The sequence below is a fragment of the Amblyomma mixtum genome, chromosome 3 (genome assembly GCF_055824585.1).
Source record: "Amblyomma mixtum isolate Tamu chromosome 3, ASM5582458v1, whole genome shotgun sequence".
In the NCBI taxonomy this organism is placed as follows: domain Eukaryota; kingdom Metazoa; phylum Arthropoda; class Arachnida; order Ixodida; family Ixodidae; genus Amblyomma; species Amblyomma mixtum.
In genome coordinates, this window is record NC_143014.1 from 782907 (window position 1) to 799872 (window position 16966).

General features: G+C 49.6%; 1 protein-coding gene across 4 annotated transcripts in view; it reads left to right on the top strand.

Annotated features, from left to right (window-relative positions):
* Window positions 1-16966, top strand: part of LOC149349077 (octopamine receptor beta-2R-like) — a 507633-nt gene that overhangs the window by 468564 nt on the left and 22103 nt on the right. The window contains exon 3 of one of the 4 annotated variants that reach the window (XR_016289952.1): window positions 5843-5994. The exons of 2 other annotated variants lie outside the window; for them this stretch is intronic. Coding sequence is in view for 1 of the 2 variants with exons in the window: in XM_089578061.1 (XP_089434187.1) it covers window positions 5843-5844 (2 nt within the window). In the remaining variant the exon portion in view is untranslated. Of the gene's footprint in view, window positions 1-5842; window positions 5995-16966 lie in introns of those variants that run through there. One more of the 4 variants, XM_089578061.1, reaches the window with a different exon arrangement.

The window sequence follows — 16966 nt, forward strand, 5'->3', positions numbered from 1 at the left end:
CTCAGCGTTTATAGTCGCATGTCTGCGTCCCAGTGCTTGGACTACACTAAGCTCCGGCAGGCACTCATGATTCGCTTCCGTATGACAGAGGAAGGGTTCAGAGAAAAATTCAGGTCTGCTAATCGCCAGAACGAGGAAACGTGTTCACAATTCTTGACGCGCCTCCGGAACTTCCTAGACGGATGGATAGAGCTGTCGGACACTAAGAAAGAGTACGGAGATCTCGTGAACCTCATTATAAGGGAACAGTTTCTGTCTAACTGCGCCACTCCGCTACCGATGTTTTTGAAGAAAAGAGGGACGAATCCTTAGCGGGAACAGTAGCAAGGACACAAAGGGCTGGCCGAATTTCTGAAAGCGAAGCGCCCCGAAAGGTAGAGCAGAAAACCCCATCTCCAAGAATACCGAGAGGAAGGGAACGCAGCATCAGTCATCGGACGAGAATCGCGATGAAAAGAAATGTTTTGTTTGTGCGCGCACGGGCCACCGCCCCGAAAATTGCCGGGCCGCCTCCTCCGACGGATCGGGACAGCCCAAGAAATGCCACAAATGCGGCAAGCGAGGTCTTCCCAGCTGGAGATGCTGGGCGAATGGGGCCTCAAAACGGAGAGAGGAAAATCGGGAGTCCGCTGCATTGTGCATTGAGAACGGATACCTACAACCTAAGGACGGAGGGAAGAACCCCTTCATCAACGCCGGTCTCACCAGTAAGGAATGCGCAGCCAGGGAATGCTTACCTGTCGTGGCCGGCATGATTGGGGGACGAACAGTTCGAGTTCTGAGAGCCACAGGCTGCAACACGGTGGTGCTAAGGAAGGACTTGGTACGAAAGGAAGATATCACCGATACGGAGTCTCCAGTTTACTTTCTTGACCGCTCGGTCCCAATGCTCCCAGAAGCTTGGATCGATGTCGACACCCCGTACTTTAAGGGACGACTCCGCGCTAAGTGCATGGAGAATCCCCTGTATGACTTGGTGCTGGGAAATGTGGAAGGTGCTAGGCCAGCAGACGACCCCGATCCAAACTGGCACAAGACAAAAGAAAGCGGGACTACGAAGTCCACTGGCGTAAACGTTGGAGAGTTAGCACCTGACGCCGCGAGTACCGCAACCCTTTCGGTGCCACTGAAGCTTGCCCGGTAGTGATTAGAGCGCAGGCATGCAGGGATAAAACTCTGAGAAAGCTTGAAGTCCTGCAAGGCCTCCCTAGTGTATGCCGCGAAGAGTTGGTTCAAGAGCAAGAGAATGACGCGACCTTACGCCCGTGCTTCGATCGCGTGGGCCCGCCGCAAGCGAACAAGGGAAATGGCAGTCATCAGTTTTTCATTGCTAACGGCATCCTTCAGAGGAAATACTTCGCCGAGTCCGGCTGGGAGTACACGCAAGTTATTGTTCCCCAAATGTACCGATCGGCCATTCTCAGGCTGGCACATTGTTCGGTTGATGGGAGGCCACCAAGGCGTGACGAAAACTCTACTGAAGCTGCAGACATAATTCTTCTGGCCCGCAATGCAGGCTGACGCTGAGAGGTTCGTTGCCTCTTGCGATCTGTAGCAGCGCACAACTCCGAAGGGTCACACTCCACGAGCGCCTTTGGTCCGAGTTCCCGTCATTGAGACCCCGTGTCAGAAGGTGGCGATCGATATTTTTAGCCCACTCAATCGAAAGTCCGCTCAAGGCAATCGATACATTCTGACCATGGTGGACTATGCCACCCGGTACCCTGATGCCGTCGCACTTCCTAGCGTCGAGACCGAAAGGGAAGCTCTTGTCGAAATGTTTTCCCGTGTTGGAGTGCCCAGAGAGGTCCTCAGTGACAGGGGCACTAATTTTACGTCCGAAATAATGAAAGAGGTTAGCCGGTTGTTGTCGGTAAAACAGCTTCATACCTCTCCCTACCACCCGATAGCGAATGGCCTAGTCGAACGGTTTAACGGCACGCTTAAACAGATGCTAAAGCGCATGTGTCAGGAGAGACCGACCGATTGGGATCGCTACCTGGCTCCACTCCTGTTCGCATACAGGGAAGTACCCCAAGAAAGCCTCGGCTTTTCCCCATTCGAACTCTTATATTGGCGAAATGTGCGTGGGCCTCTTGCGGTACTTAGAGAGCTTTAGACTGATGCAACCATCCCTAGCGAGCTGCGCACAACGTATGAGTACGTCCTTGCTCTACAGGACAGACCGGAGAATACCTGTAAACTCGCCCACGAAGAGCTGGAGCGCGCTGGAGAGTATTGCAGCCGCTACTACAACCTCAAGAGCCGCAAACGCTCCCTCAAACTCAGATAACAGGTTCTTATTCTCCTTCCCACAGAGCACAATAAGCAGCTCATGCAATTAAAGGGGCCCTTTTCGGTCATCAGGCGCCGGGGTGATGTCGACTATGAAGTGGAATTGGGCAATGTCCCAAAAATATTCCATATCAACATGCTGAAGAAATACCAGCAAAGGAAAAACGACCCCATTGTGGCCGCCGTCGGTGCAGTAATTTCGGCAGAAGACACAGACGCTGGAGAGATAGAGCTTCCTAAACCCTCCTAGACACAGTCTATCAAAGATGTAAACATTTCTGAGAGACTGACCAGCGTAGAGAAGAAGGTTTCTCGTTCAAACCGACAACCAGCCTTTAGAGTTTATAAAAGGAACAATGTCCGCAAACAGCCACGTTCTCCGCTGGAGTATTAAGCTTCAGGAATACAACTTCCCCGTCGAGTATATTAAGGGCAGCGAGAACGTGGGCACAGATTACATGAGCCGGCTGGAATACTTGTTCAGTTCGCACTACTGCCTAGCTGCATTGTGTTTTGATTGGTGCAACGAAATCGTACATGATGTGCCTGTATATTTGTGCTTTCTTGATTGTATCGATGATCAGTGACTTGTGGCATGTGCTCAGGACATGGATGCCGAACTAGAGGGCTGTGGTGCTGTGCGGGTTCTGATTGGTGCATATGTGGTGCGTGCGCGTCGTGAACCCTGATGAGTGGCGAACGATCCTAAGTGCATCGTATGGACCCAACTCCTTGCACCCCTCTGTGGGGCACAGTGACGTCATCACAAAGATTCAGCGCTTGCGGACGTCTAGAATATTCCGAGACAATAATCTTCAGTGGGATGCAGTGTCACAAGCTGCCTCTCTTGTAGAGCGGAAATTGCGGGATCTCACCGCCCCTCCAAGCATGCCTCGGCATGACTCTCCGGGGCAGCGACCGGCCAGCGCGCGTCCTTGACGATGGGGCGCCGGGGAACCCAGCTCGCCCTCGCCAGTACGCTCTCGGGAGGTGCAGCCTCTCGGCCTACTCACGCGGCCGTTCGCTCGGGGAAAGTGTTATTTTTTTTCTTCGCCGAGCACGAGGTCAACTAATCGTTCTTTCTCATCTGGCACGACCGCTGCTACTGAACTCTGCAACTACGACGCTCCATCGAACAAGAAAGTTGTGAGAACTCCTTTCTTGTTTTGCAAAGGACTGTCGATTAACTGAACATTGTTTTCGCCTTTTGTTTAAACCTTGATCTGGCTTAGTATTTTACGTTTTGTTCTGTGCAACTCTTGCCCCTACTTACTATATCTGTAACATTTACTTCGCTGTCGTTATCGTCTGCTTTTATCGCGGTGTTTGTTCATTGTCGGGCTTTTTTTTGTTTGTTTGTTCGGTTATTATGCAGTGATTTGGACTTCGGGCTATAAATATCCAATTGTTTGAAGGAACGGTGACTTCTTGTGAACGTATTCCTCAGTCCCACACCGACACACGTGCTTCACGGGTTGACCGGACTAACTTTTAACTGTGTACTCAAACTTCATAGAGGGACGACGGGTAACCGTAAAGGGTATCCCGCGCCTCTGTTGACCGTAAAGGTGGGGGTTTGTGACAGGCTGGCAAAGCTACATTAGGAATACAGAGGACGAGAACAACACCATTGCACAGGGTAGCAATTCTTGCTTTCTCGTCATTCCTTAGTACAGTTTCGACATGCCAACTTGCCACCGGTTCACCCCACAGTACACTATGATCAAGTTCATTGAAATTTACATAAAGCAACCATGGGACTGGAAGCAGACTTTGTGGGCATACCTAGTGCATGCTGTGCAGATAGCTTCCTGCCTCAATATAGCTTGGCCCCTCTATGTCGCTTACCCTTCATCACCCAGCACCTATGGCCCTATTTGTGCCATTGGCATGAGCTGCAAATCACCAAATTTCGTAATCTCACCTCTGCTTGATTGTTTTGGCCCAAGGTTGTTTCATCCAAATCGGCAAGCTTTTAGAAAGCATTTCTGCAATGGCCAACTTGCTCTTGTTCTTCACGACATGCACCTTGACTGCAACAACATCCCCTTATTATGTTATGAGAACAAATATTAACTGCGCAAAAAGGACGGGTCAAGAGAGAAGAAGAACCACACTGGATAAACGCAGACCAACAACTGATTTAACGCCTCCTTCCTTCAACTACAAAGCGCATGCGCATCAACCACAAAGACACAAGCCGCAATCATCTAGTGAAACCAAGAAACTCCAACTCCTTGCGGTACACGTGTACGGAAGCATCGCTAACACATTTGCATGGCCTAATCTCGCGATTTCCAAGGCTTCTATAATTTTCCGTTCTTTCTTATTCCTCGCGCGTCCGATAACTTTAGTTCTGTCGAAAAGTGGATTACAATATGTTCCTTTCCTTAAAGCGTTAAGTGGGCCTTCGGCAAGGACGGCCTAAGTTGAAACGTAAGATAAGGCTGAAGTCAGCCTCAAAAACCAACCTTACGCGATTTTAAGGGCGCCTTACGAAAAGGGGCTCCTATCCGAAAATGTTGGTGATATGGGAGCGAGGCTACTCGCGTTTTTATGTTTGAATCATCTGGAGATGCACGTATAATTTATTCCTACGACAAAAAGTGAATAAAAATTTCTCCTAACACGCTTGCAAGTAAGCATCAGAAATTTTAGGCAAACAATTTTCCAATTTTGACATTTTTTCTTCTTTTGCAGGCCACCCTGTAGTGTAGCCGTCACAATAATGTGCTTGTTGATTTCACGTCGCCTGCCTCTTTTGCGAGTGTTTGCTTCTCGACGTCGGTTCGCTCTTCTTCTTTTTGGACTTTTTCCATTTTTTTTGGCCTTTTTTGTTGCACTCTTGTTGGATTCTGCGTTCAATTATTTCTATTTAGTTTTCATTTAGAACAAAAAAAAAAGATATGGAGGCAATAAAAACGCGCATATTTTACCGAAGAAGAGCGCAACGTGCTTACTTATCTCTGCAATAAGTACACCGCTGTAGTGGAGAGCAAACGAACAGACGGAGTTTCCCTGGAAAAAAAGAAGAAAACTTGGAAGGTGATAACGGATGAATACAACTGCCGGCCCAACATCCGTTACCGAACGGAGAGCCAACTGCGCAAATGCTGGCACAATTTAAAAGAAAAGTGGAAGAAGGCAAAGGCCGCTGACACGAAGGGAGTGTTTGCGACAGGTGAGCTCCTCTGTTCTCTGTGGTCTTCTTTCGCTGATTCTCTTTTCTGTAAAGCTACTGTTTGCTGATAGCCAGGCTCCTTGATTTGCGCCAAGACTGCTCCCCAGCCATGTTAGTTTGCTTTTCGGTTGATAGCCGACATGAGAAGTTGCTTGACTGTGAGATATCATACATGCGTGTGTTCGCAATCTGCTTCGACGTGTTATCTTTCACGCCGCGGATGTGGCCACATAGTATTCAAACTATTAAATCACGAGCGCGTATCGTGCTCGTCATCGCGTGCACTACGCTGATCATCTGTAGGTAATTAAAAAAAAAGACTTCATCACTACTAATGATGAACCGGGCGTTTTTTTTTTTTTCCAGGAGGTGGCAGCGCGCCAGAAAGTCAGATGACCGACGAGCTGGAGTGAGTTGGTGCTGCGGAGTCCCACTTTTCGACGCGGTTGCCCAACCCGTTCGACAGTGACCGCGCGCGCAACGCGGTCGCCTCCCGACCAGGGTGCACACCCGACGTCGCCGCTTTGCTCGAATCAATGCAAGCGGAGCCGCTTGAGCTGTCCAACGGTATGTGTTCTGCCAGGGCAGTTGTTTGGCCTAGTTGTCTGTTATATGCCAGCGAGCAGAGATAGACAAGGAAAGGAGCTGCAGCAAAATCTCATGAGAGGAATGCATACGAGCAGATTGCTTGCTTTAACGAAAAGAGAATATGGGGTGGCTCTACGTGTTCACTGCTGGTCACACTAATGCCACTGTTGATGCATCGATTTCAGGACGTCGTGATTCAGTGCTGCTTGTGTTTGTTATAACTACTCCTTTGTGCTCTTATGCAGATTCCATCAACAATTTCCTGCTTTCACATGTCGCATATGCTTTAATTGGAGTATGTTTGTCGTGAACGAAATCATTCCGAGATTACTGGTTATATTTAGCGGAACAAGTGTCGCACACCGTCTGTGTGCGTGTTGTTTAAGCATTTCATGTATATTGGTTCTGATTGTTCTCTGCTGCTAACTTCTCATGAGTGTACTGTGAAAGCGATAAAAGTCTTGTGCATAAAATGCATATGCCTCTAGAAATACACGGGATCGCCGATGCCATCACACACTTTGCCACCCTACCCCCCATCCCCACATATGTTGCCTATACAGACCCGCAGGCAGCTCTGCGTGCCTTCCACGAAAGAGCCCTCCCCTTCCCCACCCGATCGGCCTTAGATGCCGCCCTCACAGCATTAAGCCCACGACCTGTGACCCTGCGGTGGATCCCTGGTGACATGGGCATCCCCGGCTGGCTCACCAACTTGCCTGCGAAACTAACACCGGGGGCCGGGGATCCCATGGACGAGCCCACAGATGGAGAAGGTGGTCAGGGCTTACAGAAACACTGTCAGCGAATGCTACACGCAGCAAAAATTGGACTTAGCTGATTTGCCGCCACCGCACCCATCCTTATCGATCCGTGAAGCTCTCATTCTTCGCCGAATACAGTTTAATCTCCTACATACACCAGCCAAACTTTATCAGTACCGGTACACTTCCACACTACAGTGCCCAAACTGTCCTCACACATATGCAGACATAGAACACTGACTTGCACAGTGGCACGCAACCTTCCAGTCCGCCGCCTATTCTTTCCCCCCACCCCCACCGTGGCCCATCTGGCTTGCCTAGCTGGATCTAACACTGCAACGCGCCCTCTTCGCCTTGACCCAGGACCTACTGAACGCCAAACATAAAGGCTGTTTTAATAAAAGTGTCACACCACTACCACCACCACCCAAAGGTATAATGCTTATGCTTCCTGCTGCACACTGTGCGAGCCCCTGCAAATTATGAAGCTGCGACTAGCCGCAGGACATCGGACACTATGGCAGCAAGCTTGAATCAGGAAATGGGGCATTGTTGTCATGTACAGTGCCCTGCACATAGTTGTATTGACGCCACCAGTCAGCCGTACCATTAGGTAGCTAGAAAAAAAAACCATTTTAAGCAGATCCCAGCGAAACCACTGTTTCTCTTGTGCACTTAGATGATTTCGACAAGGGTAGCCAAAACTGCTGCCAGTTGATTGTCATATGAGTCATAGGTATAAGAAGACAAAAGGCCAGCTGAAATAGGCGGGCTGCAGTATTAATAATTTATTGCATTTCATAAAGCACACACATGTTGACCAATACCACGCTTGCAAAGTACAGGCTTTGAAATTGTGCTCTCAACAAGGTACAGCGACGACTCGTAAATGCCTGAAGCTGCTTGCTAGGACAAGTGAGACCAAAAATTGTCTGTTTACACTGTGTAAAGTCTGCTTTTATGCATGTGGTGATCATGAGTTGGGATGAAAACTGACTGTTACAAATGTTTTTGCAGATATGACCTATCATCACTGGGACACTGCAGTGAGCCCCAGCGGTGGCAGCAGCCAGGTGGAGTGTGTCGAAGACACGGAAAATACACCGCCTGCAGCCGAAGCAGAGCAGCCGCCTGGAGAAGTAGCAGCTGCCCTGCAACCACTGCCACAAACACTTCCAGCCATGCTTTCAGTGCAACGCAGGAAGACCGCAAAGCAGACAGCTGTTGAGGGAGAGCTTGGCGCACGCCTTAAAGCTGTTGAAGACGACAATCGAAGAAAGAGGAAGGAGCACCTACTTAAAATGAAGCTCATGAGAGCCGAACATGCGCTTCACATGAAGCACGCAAAAGAAGCACATGAGCTGAAATGGGCCAATAAGAGGGCCAAATTAGAGCTCTTAAAGCTCCAAATGGCCGCCATAAAAAATAGCAGTCAATAAACAAATAGAATTATTGTACTCTGAAGGTGCGTGCCATGTTTGTTTTGCTTTGCCACACTATGAGAAATACTGCTGAATAATTCTTGCTCGTGTCCTGAAGCCACTTGCTGAGTCAATGGGACGTGGCTGTTGAGCTTGCAAAGCTGGGCATGGCTGCTGAGGGTTGCATGTGTCCGATTGCAGGGGAGCAGGAGGCATTTCATCACATGGTGGGCCCGGCCAAAGTTGTGTAAAGCAGCAGATGATGTGATGACGATTACAGATGTTGTTGTTGCAATCTGCAGCTTCATGTCTAGACATGGAAATCTTCTTTTCCAGATGCCAAAAGCCCTTTCGACAGAGTTCCTCGTCGTATCTGCGACTTGTTGTACCTGAATAAAGAGGCGTTCGACATTTGCCTGTAGTTGCCATGCTATATTGTGACCTGTCATATTCACTTACCTGAACTCTGGGCTGTCCCTCTGTCCAGGATCTCTCAGTGGAGTCATTAGGTATGGCCGGCAAGCATACCCCATGCCGCCAAGGAGTATGCCAGGAACAGTTCCTTCCTCATACCGAACTCTCGCATTGCTATTGTCAAAAATTCTGCTGTCATGTGCAGAGCCCGGCCAGCTTGCAACTACATAAAAAAATTGCAGTTGAGGTCCTGTGATAGCCTGTAAACATGCCAAAAAAAAGAAATGAATGTGTTACAGCTGCTTTGTTTTTACGTGCATCTGATTTTTCATGTCCTTTCCGGGACAACCATGATTAGCAAAGTTGCTTTTGTAACTATGATCAAGTGCATGATTCTTAAAATCTTGTGTACGGTTTTATACCACAAAAATTTATCTCTATTAGAGAAAATAAAGTGCGATGAGGCAAATCATGCAGCTCTCAAAACTTGGAGCCACCCGCGAAGTCGCGTACATTCATTGTTCACTGATTTGTAACTAATTTCATTCCCGTGCGCTGCCTATTCCTGCTTCAAAAGTGCCGTTGTTTCGCGTCTCCATGCTCACCCTGGAAGTTATGTACACATTTCACTTACCTGCACATTGATTGAGAAGTATCCCTTCCTGTTCCTACATAATTCGGCGTCGTCTCCGCCCGGACTTTTGATACGCACGTGGGTGCAGTCAATACAACCAGTCACCCTGGGAAACTGCGCAAACTTGTAGAAGTCGTACATGACTTGATGCATTTTTCCAACTTCGGGGAACTTGACTAGCGCCGGGTACAAAGTAGCGGCAATCCTGTTCGACACTCGAGTTACAATCCGGGAAACTTTCGGCTGGGACACGTTTACAAGGTCTCCGGAGACCACTTGAAAGGTCCCCGCTCCGTAAAAACGCAGCGTCACGAGCAGTCGCAACAGCGGCGGCACAGGGCAACCTCGTCCGTCTGTGTTCTGGCGCAGCGGGAACATGGACAGAAGCTTGACCACAGCAGCCTTGGAAAAGCGGTACCTTGCGAGGAATTCCTTTTTGTTGTACACTTCCATGGGATTCTGGCGATCCCTAAGGTTCCGCCGCAACGGGTGCGCAAAACAGTACGCTTCGTCATCGATGACATCTTCCGCGCGGCGAACAAAATCGACGAACTCACTGAAGTCGTCATCGTAGCACGCCGCCATGTTGAATTGTGGTAAGGAGCAGTTTAAGGAATGGCTCCCTTTACCTGAATTTTAAGTTGGGCTAAAGGGGACCGTTAAGGGTAAGGTCTGTTTTTGAAACGCGTTAAAGAGCAGAAAAGTGAAGGGGCGCTAAAGATAAGGGAAAGTGTGGTTTGTGAATACGGCGGTTAGTCATCAAACTTGCAAGTCTTACAGTGCTTAGGCAGATGCTGCACCCTTGAATCAGCTAAGTAATTGGTATGCTCTAATATTGTAATGTTGATGCAGCGACCAGTTTGCCCGACGTACACCTTACCACAGCTTAGCGGCATCTGATAGATTACATTTGATTTACAGTCCACGAACTTATTCCTGTGGTTATTGCCGCACACAACCTTCTTTTGCTTGTCTTTCCTCGCTAAATTGCACAAACGCGACAACTTGCAAGGTACAGAAAAAAGGACCTCTACGCCGAATTTACCGGCGACCCTCTTCGTGGTTGTTCTCTCTTGTCCCGTCCTTTTTTCGCAGTTATTCTTTGTTCTCATAATGTCGTACCAACTAGCCCCTCGCCGCACTCTTCTGATTACCTTATGATGCTTTTTAGCTTTGGTTTCAAAAAGCATGCAACTCCCTTATTTATATAAGGCTGATTTTCTCATGATTTAACTTGCATCCACTAGCTCTAAACTGGATCCAAGCTTAAACAGCCAGCCGTCGGCAGATTTCCCTTGGCAATTCTTATGCATCTTGCCTTTTCCTGCAATCTTGGACGTCCCCCAAGGCATTCACTTGGGCCTCAGTTTTTTATTACTTACATTGTGACCTTCCCTTCAGTGTTTTGTCACATGCCTTCAGTGAAAGCTGTATGGGGTCTGCCATCAAGCAATCAATACCAGCATTAAGTTCTCCAAAACAACATTTGCATGCTCTGGAAGGGCCTGTTTGTTCATGTTACTAAGAATGCACTAATATTTTTTTTTATTGTCAGCACTACATTTTCCTTACCTATAAGGCCTTCCGATAAAGGTATGTTCACTGTGTACTGGTTCAAATACTCACCTAATAATGCTTATAAACCCACCCACAACCTAGGATATCTACACCATGACGTGTCCTTAGTATCACCGTCTTCCAAGTTACTCGTGTTCAAATCCCCTGTGTGGCATCAGCTTGGGTATTCTGATGACACATGGCACAAATCTAACTTAACTAGAATCCTGGAATGATTTCAGACCAGAGCCGCATGTTTTATTCTCTCAGGCTGCTGTTGAAGCTGCAGTATAATAGCACTAAAGGTGAATCTTCAAATTTCTTCATGTCGTGCAGAAACTGCAGGTTTTTTAACTGTTTACCGTCACATGACCAACTAATCTGTTCCGACTCATGGTTCCTTCTGCCTTAGCCGCACAAGCACTGTAGTGCCTCAGTTAGCTCATGCTACTGCATTTCAAGATTCATTTTTGTTTTTGCCACAAAAGGCTGGAATGGCCGTCCACCTCGCAGGGCTTACTAAGCTCTTGTCCTTTGAGCTGGTCACTGCAGAAATCCAAGCAGTAAATGATGATGTTCATCTACTGATTTAGGTAAATCCCCCAAGGAGAAGATTTTTAATAAAGGAGTAATTACTCACTACCATCAACCCAAGTGAAGCCATAAAGCTACAAAGAAAGGCTACAAAGCTTTCCTTTGTAGCCGTATGGCTGTGCTTGGATGCTAATGGTTAATTACTTCTTATTAGTAAATTACAATCTGAGCAAGTTCCTACTTTGTATATCATTCGAGCTCAACAGTCATGTATTGTCATTTACTACTGTTTAGGCATAATAAATGTTAAAATAAATTGTTCTAATGAAGTGCTTAGTCGCTTGCTCAGTTGAGCAAACTAATACAATGCTCTCTTATGCGTAAGAACTTTCCTCACAATTTATTTCAAGTAATATCGGCGCATATTTACAAAATAGTTTTATCAGACGGTATACAGTTGTATTTAGGCTAACTTGCACACTGCACAAGCTAGGCGTAGCCAGCTGAATTCGTGCCCTGAAAAGCTAGGCATGTATTACTGTGCGTATTTGTGTCAGCCTTTCCATGGTGCTTTTTTGTTGTTTTTCAGCTAAGCAAAACATTGACTTGATAACGTGGCTAAGTGTGAATGCTACAATTTCATACTTAAGAATGTGACTTTTATATATTCAGGACAGTGTTAACGGGGCTGTTTGTTCATTTTAAACACAAGAGCCCTCACTGCTTTTCTGTTTTCCTTCGGCATTCTTTAGCCTAACTTCAAATTGGTCTTTTTCCAAATTTCTGAGGCCTGTCGATGCCTCAGTTAATTTCTTTCTTTAAAAGGAGGCTGGTAGTGAAACAGGTATATATTGCTGAAGATGTTCAAAGTCGGCAACTGCATATGAGCTCAGGAAGGAATGCTACAGCACAACTTGATGGCCCGCTGTCACTAATAATAATAATAATAAACTTTATCCATACAATATTTGCAATATTTGCTTTGGTGTGCTTGTACCATCAGCAATGAATGAAACGCGAACAAGAAAACTGAGGTGACATCTCAAAGACCCCGTAATATTAGCTCCTGGAAGGGAAATGCTAGCGCGATTGAATACCACTCCTGAAGAAGAGTCTTCGCGTCTTCCAAGTAAAGAAAACCAGAGCAAGTATTGAGCTTCCCCGGGATGAAATATTTTTATTTTGCGTTTCGTGGCTCAGCTGTCTTGTTCGCGTTTCATTCCTTGCTGATAGTACAGGCACACCAATGCCACAAGAGGGCTTCTAGGGTGTCGCCCGGCAGCACCGACAATCCAAGTACAGAATATTGCCGCGAATATTTGTAGCGTTTGTTTGTTGTGTTTATTTGTTCATGCTTCAAGGCTGCCGGTACGTCGCTTCATCGCTTCGTTTGTGACGGAAGATACGCCTAGATTTATCTCGATTGATCGAATCTAGGCGGAGGCGATTTAATTTGTGCCAGAATGTTCTAGTAGCTTTCCAAGCTGTATCTCGACGACCGCCGAGCACGCTAGTTGCTACGCCCGAGCTCGCCTGGAACCCGCCTGGAAGCGCGCACTAGTTCACGCGAACAGTTTGCAAACATGCTCTTGTGTGTCGGCATGTTCATTTTGTGGCGGCAGCGCGGAGTGGCTTCCTTAAATGGCCGTCCACAAAGAGCGATGTTTCCGATGTTGCAGCGCCTCCGCACGCGCCTCTTTGAGCAAGCATGAGTGGACGCACTGTCAATGAGCGAGGCTGAGTTTTTGCGCAAGTGGTCGACGTACTTCATCGTCCTGCGTGGCGGTCGAGTGTCGGCTTCATTACTGCCCTACTGACGTGCTCAGTGCAGCGGCACTGCGCATGTGCTTGCATGATCGCACCTTTGAGTTCAACCGTTTTGTTTTGTATTTTTGTTGCTTTCGAAAAAAATAAACTTCTCTTTCCACGCCCGAGCTCGAGCAGACCCAGCGAAGTTTTTGCGGGGCTGGCTTGCTGAGAAGTTCCGACAAGTGCAGGCGGGCCTCGGATCAGGAGGTTCCGCAACCAGCCTCCCAGCCCAGGCGCCGTGCCTTTGCCGGTGCTCGGGCAATCTTCGGGACCTTCGTGCAAGCAGCAGCCCAGTCGGCCGCCCGTGACGTCATGAGAGGCCCGGGACCTGCTGCCCCTCCGGTGTTCCGTGCGCCGCCTCCAAAGGCGCACTGTTTCCAGTTTACAGTTTCTTCCGACGCGACGGCTGACGACATCGTCGACGGCATCGAGTCGGTTGTCGGCCCGAAAGTGCTAAAGAGCCTCCAGCACCATGGAGGCATGAAGTTCTGCGTCGCCTTGGCCGCGGCTGCGGCGGCGGAGAAGATGCTTGTGGAAGGCGCCGTCAACCTGAACGGCACTTCCGTCACAGTAGCCTGCGTGGGTCCCGCCGTGGTCCACGTGACGGCTTTTCGTGTGCCGCTGTTCGTGGGAGACATGGCGCTGGCGGCGGCACTGAGCTCTTACGGCAAGGTGCTGGACATCACCCATCCCGTCCTCAAGGGCCGTCGTCACGTCGGCAACGGGACGCGCGTGGTCCGGATCGAGATGACGCAGGCGGTGCCGAACTTCCTGACCATCCAGGGCCACCGCGTCATGTTTGACTACCGAGGCGTCCGGAAAGTGTGTTCCCGCTGCGGGCAGGACGGTCACATCGGCGCGGCGTGTCGACCGCTGCGGTGCGCTCGCTGCGAAGTGTTCGGCCACGACACGGCCGGATGCGGAGCGGCTTGCAGGCGCTGCGCCGGAAGCCACGCCACAGCGGACTGCCTGCGACCACGGTCCTATGCGGCGGCCGCCGCCTCGAGAAAGGAGCCGAGTAGGGACAACGTGGCCGCAGAAACGCGGAGCACACCAGCCGTCCGGACGTCTGTTGCCGACGCGGACCCTACGAGCAGCCGCCCGAGGGAGCCCGAGCCCGCCCCCGCGACGGAGGCGCCCGTCAAGGAGAAGCACGAGGGGACGCCTTCAAACGAGGTGGAGCCGTTCGATGCTGTTTTCGCGGAACCCTTGCCGCCGCCACCCGGCACAGTTTCCTACGACTCCGAGAGCAGCGGCGACGAGTCGAGCGTGCCGTCGAACGACCTGCAGGAGGTACCGGACAAAGGCGCGCTGCTTCGCCCGACAGGCGACTTGACGTGCAGGCAGGCGTTAGAGCCGGCGACTCCTGGAGGTACGGAGAGCGCGCGCTTCCCGTCACCACCCAGCCGCACCCTCCCGTCGGCGACCCTGGCGTCGGCATCGGCTTCAGCTGCGAGCGTCGCCAAGACCACGCAGCAACCGGTGAGCGAGGCCGCAACCGCCGACGACCCCGAAACAATGGACTTTTCCAGAAGACCAGAATACAAACGTGCCCACCCTCAATCATCGGAGTCCGAAGGGACCGTTAACGAACGTTGTAGCAAAAAAGTGCCGCTCGCGTCAAGCGCCGCACATGGGAGCGCTCTTTAGGTTGTATGTTATGCCGTCGGTGCTCTTGGCAGTCATGGCTGTTGTGCATCTCCTCTCCCTGAATGTTTGGGGATTTCAATCCGTAGACAGACAGAGAGAGGTGATGCACTTTGCCAGGGCTAGGGGCGTCGACATCCTGTTTTTACAGGAATGCAACTTCCGTACTTCACTTGATGTGCTGAATTTCACCACCTGTTTTTCTGTTTTTGCTTATTTTTCATTGACTGATTCTCATATGTGCGGTGTTGGTGTCGTTTTTGTAAACCCCTGCCTGCGCGCAGGTGCTCATTGCACTTTCGGGCTGGACGGCCGCAGTCTTGCGTTCGACTTCACACCAACCAGCGGCGGGTACGTGCGTTGGTTGTATACGCGCCAGCACGGCAGACCAGTAGTTCCGATTTTTTTGAGCGCCTCGACTCATTCCTCCTGGATCCTTACCCCACTTTCATCGTCGGTGACTTCAATTGTGTTCTTAACATCGACCGTAACGTCCGCGGACAGGGTCACGGTCGCCGTTATTCCGGTGCCCCCGCGCTCCGCGAGCTCGTGACTCAGTTCCGTTTGTCTGACGCGTGGGTGCAGCTTCAGAGGGATGCCTTTGGCGCGACGTGGGAGAGAGCGCAGTCAGCCAGTCGGATAGACAAATTCTATTTTCCACCAGAGCTCGCTTCTTTTATCGTCAGCTGCGAGGTTCTCGCGTTCCCTGCCGGCACGCCGGTGATTTCCGATCACAACCCCTTGTCAGTCAGGCTCGACTTTGGTGAGGACACCCCACGTACTGTCACGTGGCGCATGGACACGAGCCTACTGGCAGACCCGGAAAGCGTGGCGTCGCTGCGTACGGCGTTGGCCGCATCGTGCAAGAGCTTCGTTGCGACTGATTCATGGGACACACTCAAGACTCGTTGGCAGGCAACTCTGGTGGCGGCCGGTCAAGACCGCAGACGCCGTGTAACCCCGCCGTGTAGGCCGTGTAACGCATGCACTGAATGACACCCTCAAGCGCATCCGTATAGTGCAAAGGGGAGCCCCCTTAACCTTTGCCATGAGCTATTACTGTGCCTACTTAAAGCACGCTACCACGTGTTACTCTGCCAGTCATCACGGGCAGCTAGTCGCGCACACCAGCTCCAACCCGTAGATGGCAACAAACAACTGTGTTGCATTGTGACTGACCCCCGACAGGCGGGAACGTCACACATGCATGCAGTCAAAGGGCAGGAGGCGATCGTAAAGAATTTCAACGCTGTAGACGTGAAAGCCTCGAAGTTTAAAAAGCAAGCTATTCAGCTACTTAAAGGCATGAACCTGCACAGACTTGCCACGGCAGTCACGAATGCGAAAAGAACTCATTTAGATATGTTCTTTTCGGCGAAAACGCACAAGCCAGATATCCCTTTCCGTTTGATTGTTACAGAAAGAAACACATGGCAACATGCCATCTCGAGCTATGTAGTAAAGTACTTGTCCGGCCTACATATTAATGACCCATATTTGGTTCCAAACTCTGAAAAACTGGTAGATGTGTTGTTGAAGTGTAACCCTGGTAGCAGCAAAGCTTTCAGCATTGATGTCACCGACCTCTTTTATTCTTTGCCTTACTCAGCCCTTATGCATAGCGTGAAGAACTGTATTTGTGAATCAAATAATGAGTTAATATTCAGAAATAGGGCAGGAGTCCCGGTGGAGTCTTTCCTTGAATTGCTTTCGTTTTACTTGAAGTCTACCTATGCCACCTGGGAAGGAAAAACGTGCATACAGAAGTCAGGTGTATATATTGGTTCATGTGTGGCGCCCGTACTCTTCGACATCTTCCTCAGTAGCGTGGACAGATGTCTTGAAAGCCGTCTAAACGACATGTGTTCTCATGTGTTTAGGTGCGTCGACGATTATCTGGTATTTGTGGAAAGTGCACGCTTCACCGACAACGTTGTGAATATTTTGAAGGTCTTCCGGGAATGTGGACATGGTCTCGTTTTCACATTCGAATTACCAGCCGGAGATAAATTGCAGTTTCTTGATGTGCTGCTATCTTTCAACCAGACTCATGTTTGTTGGCGCTATCATCAGCGATTAGTAAAACCCCTACTGCATTGCGCCTCAGGCCACTCGAAAGTTG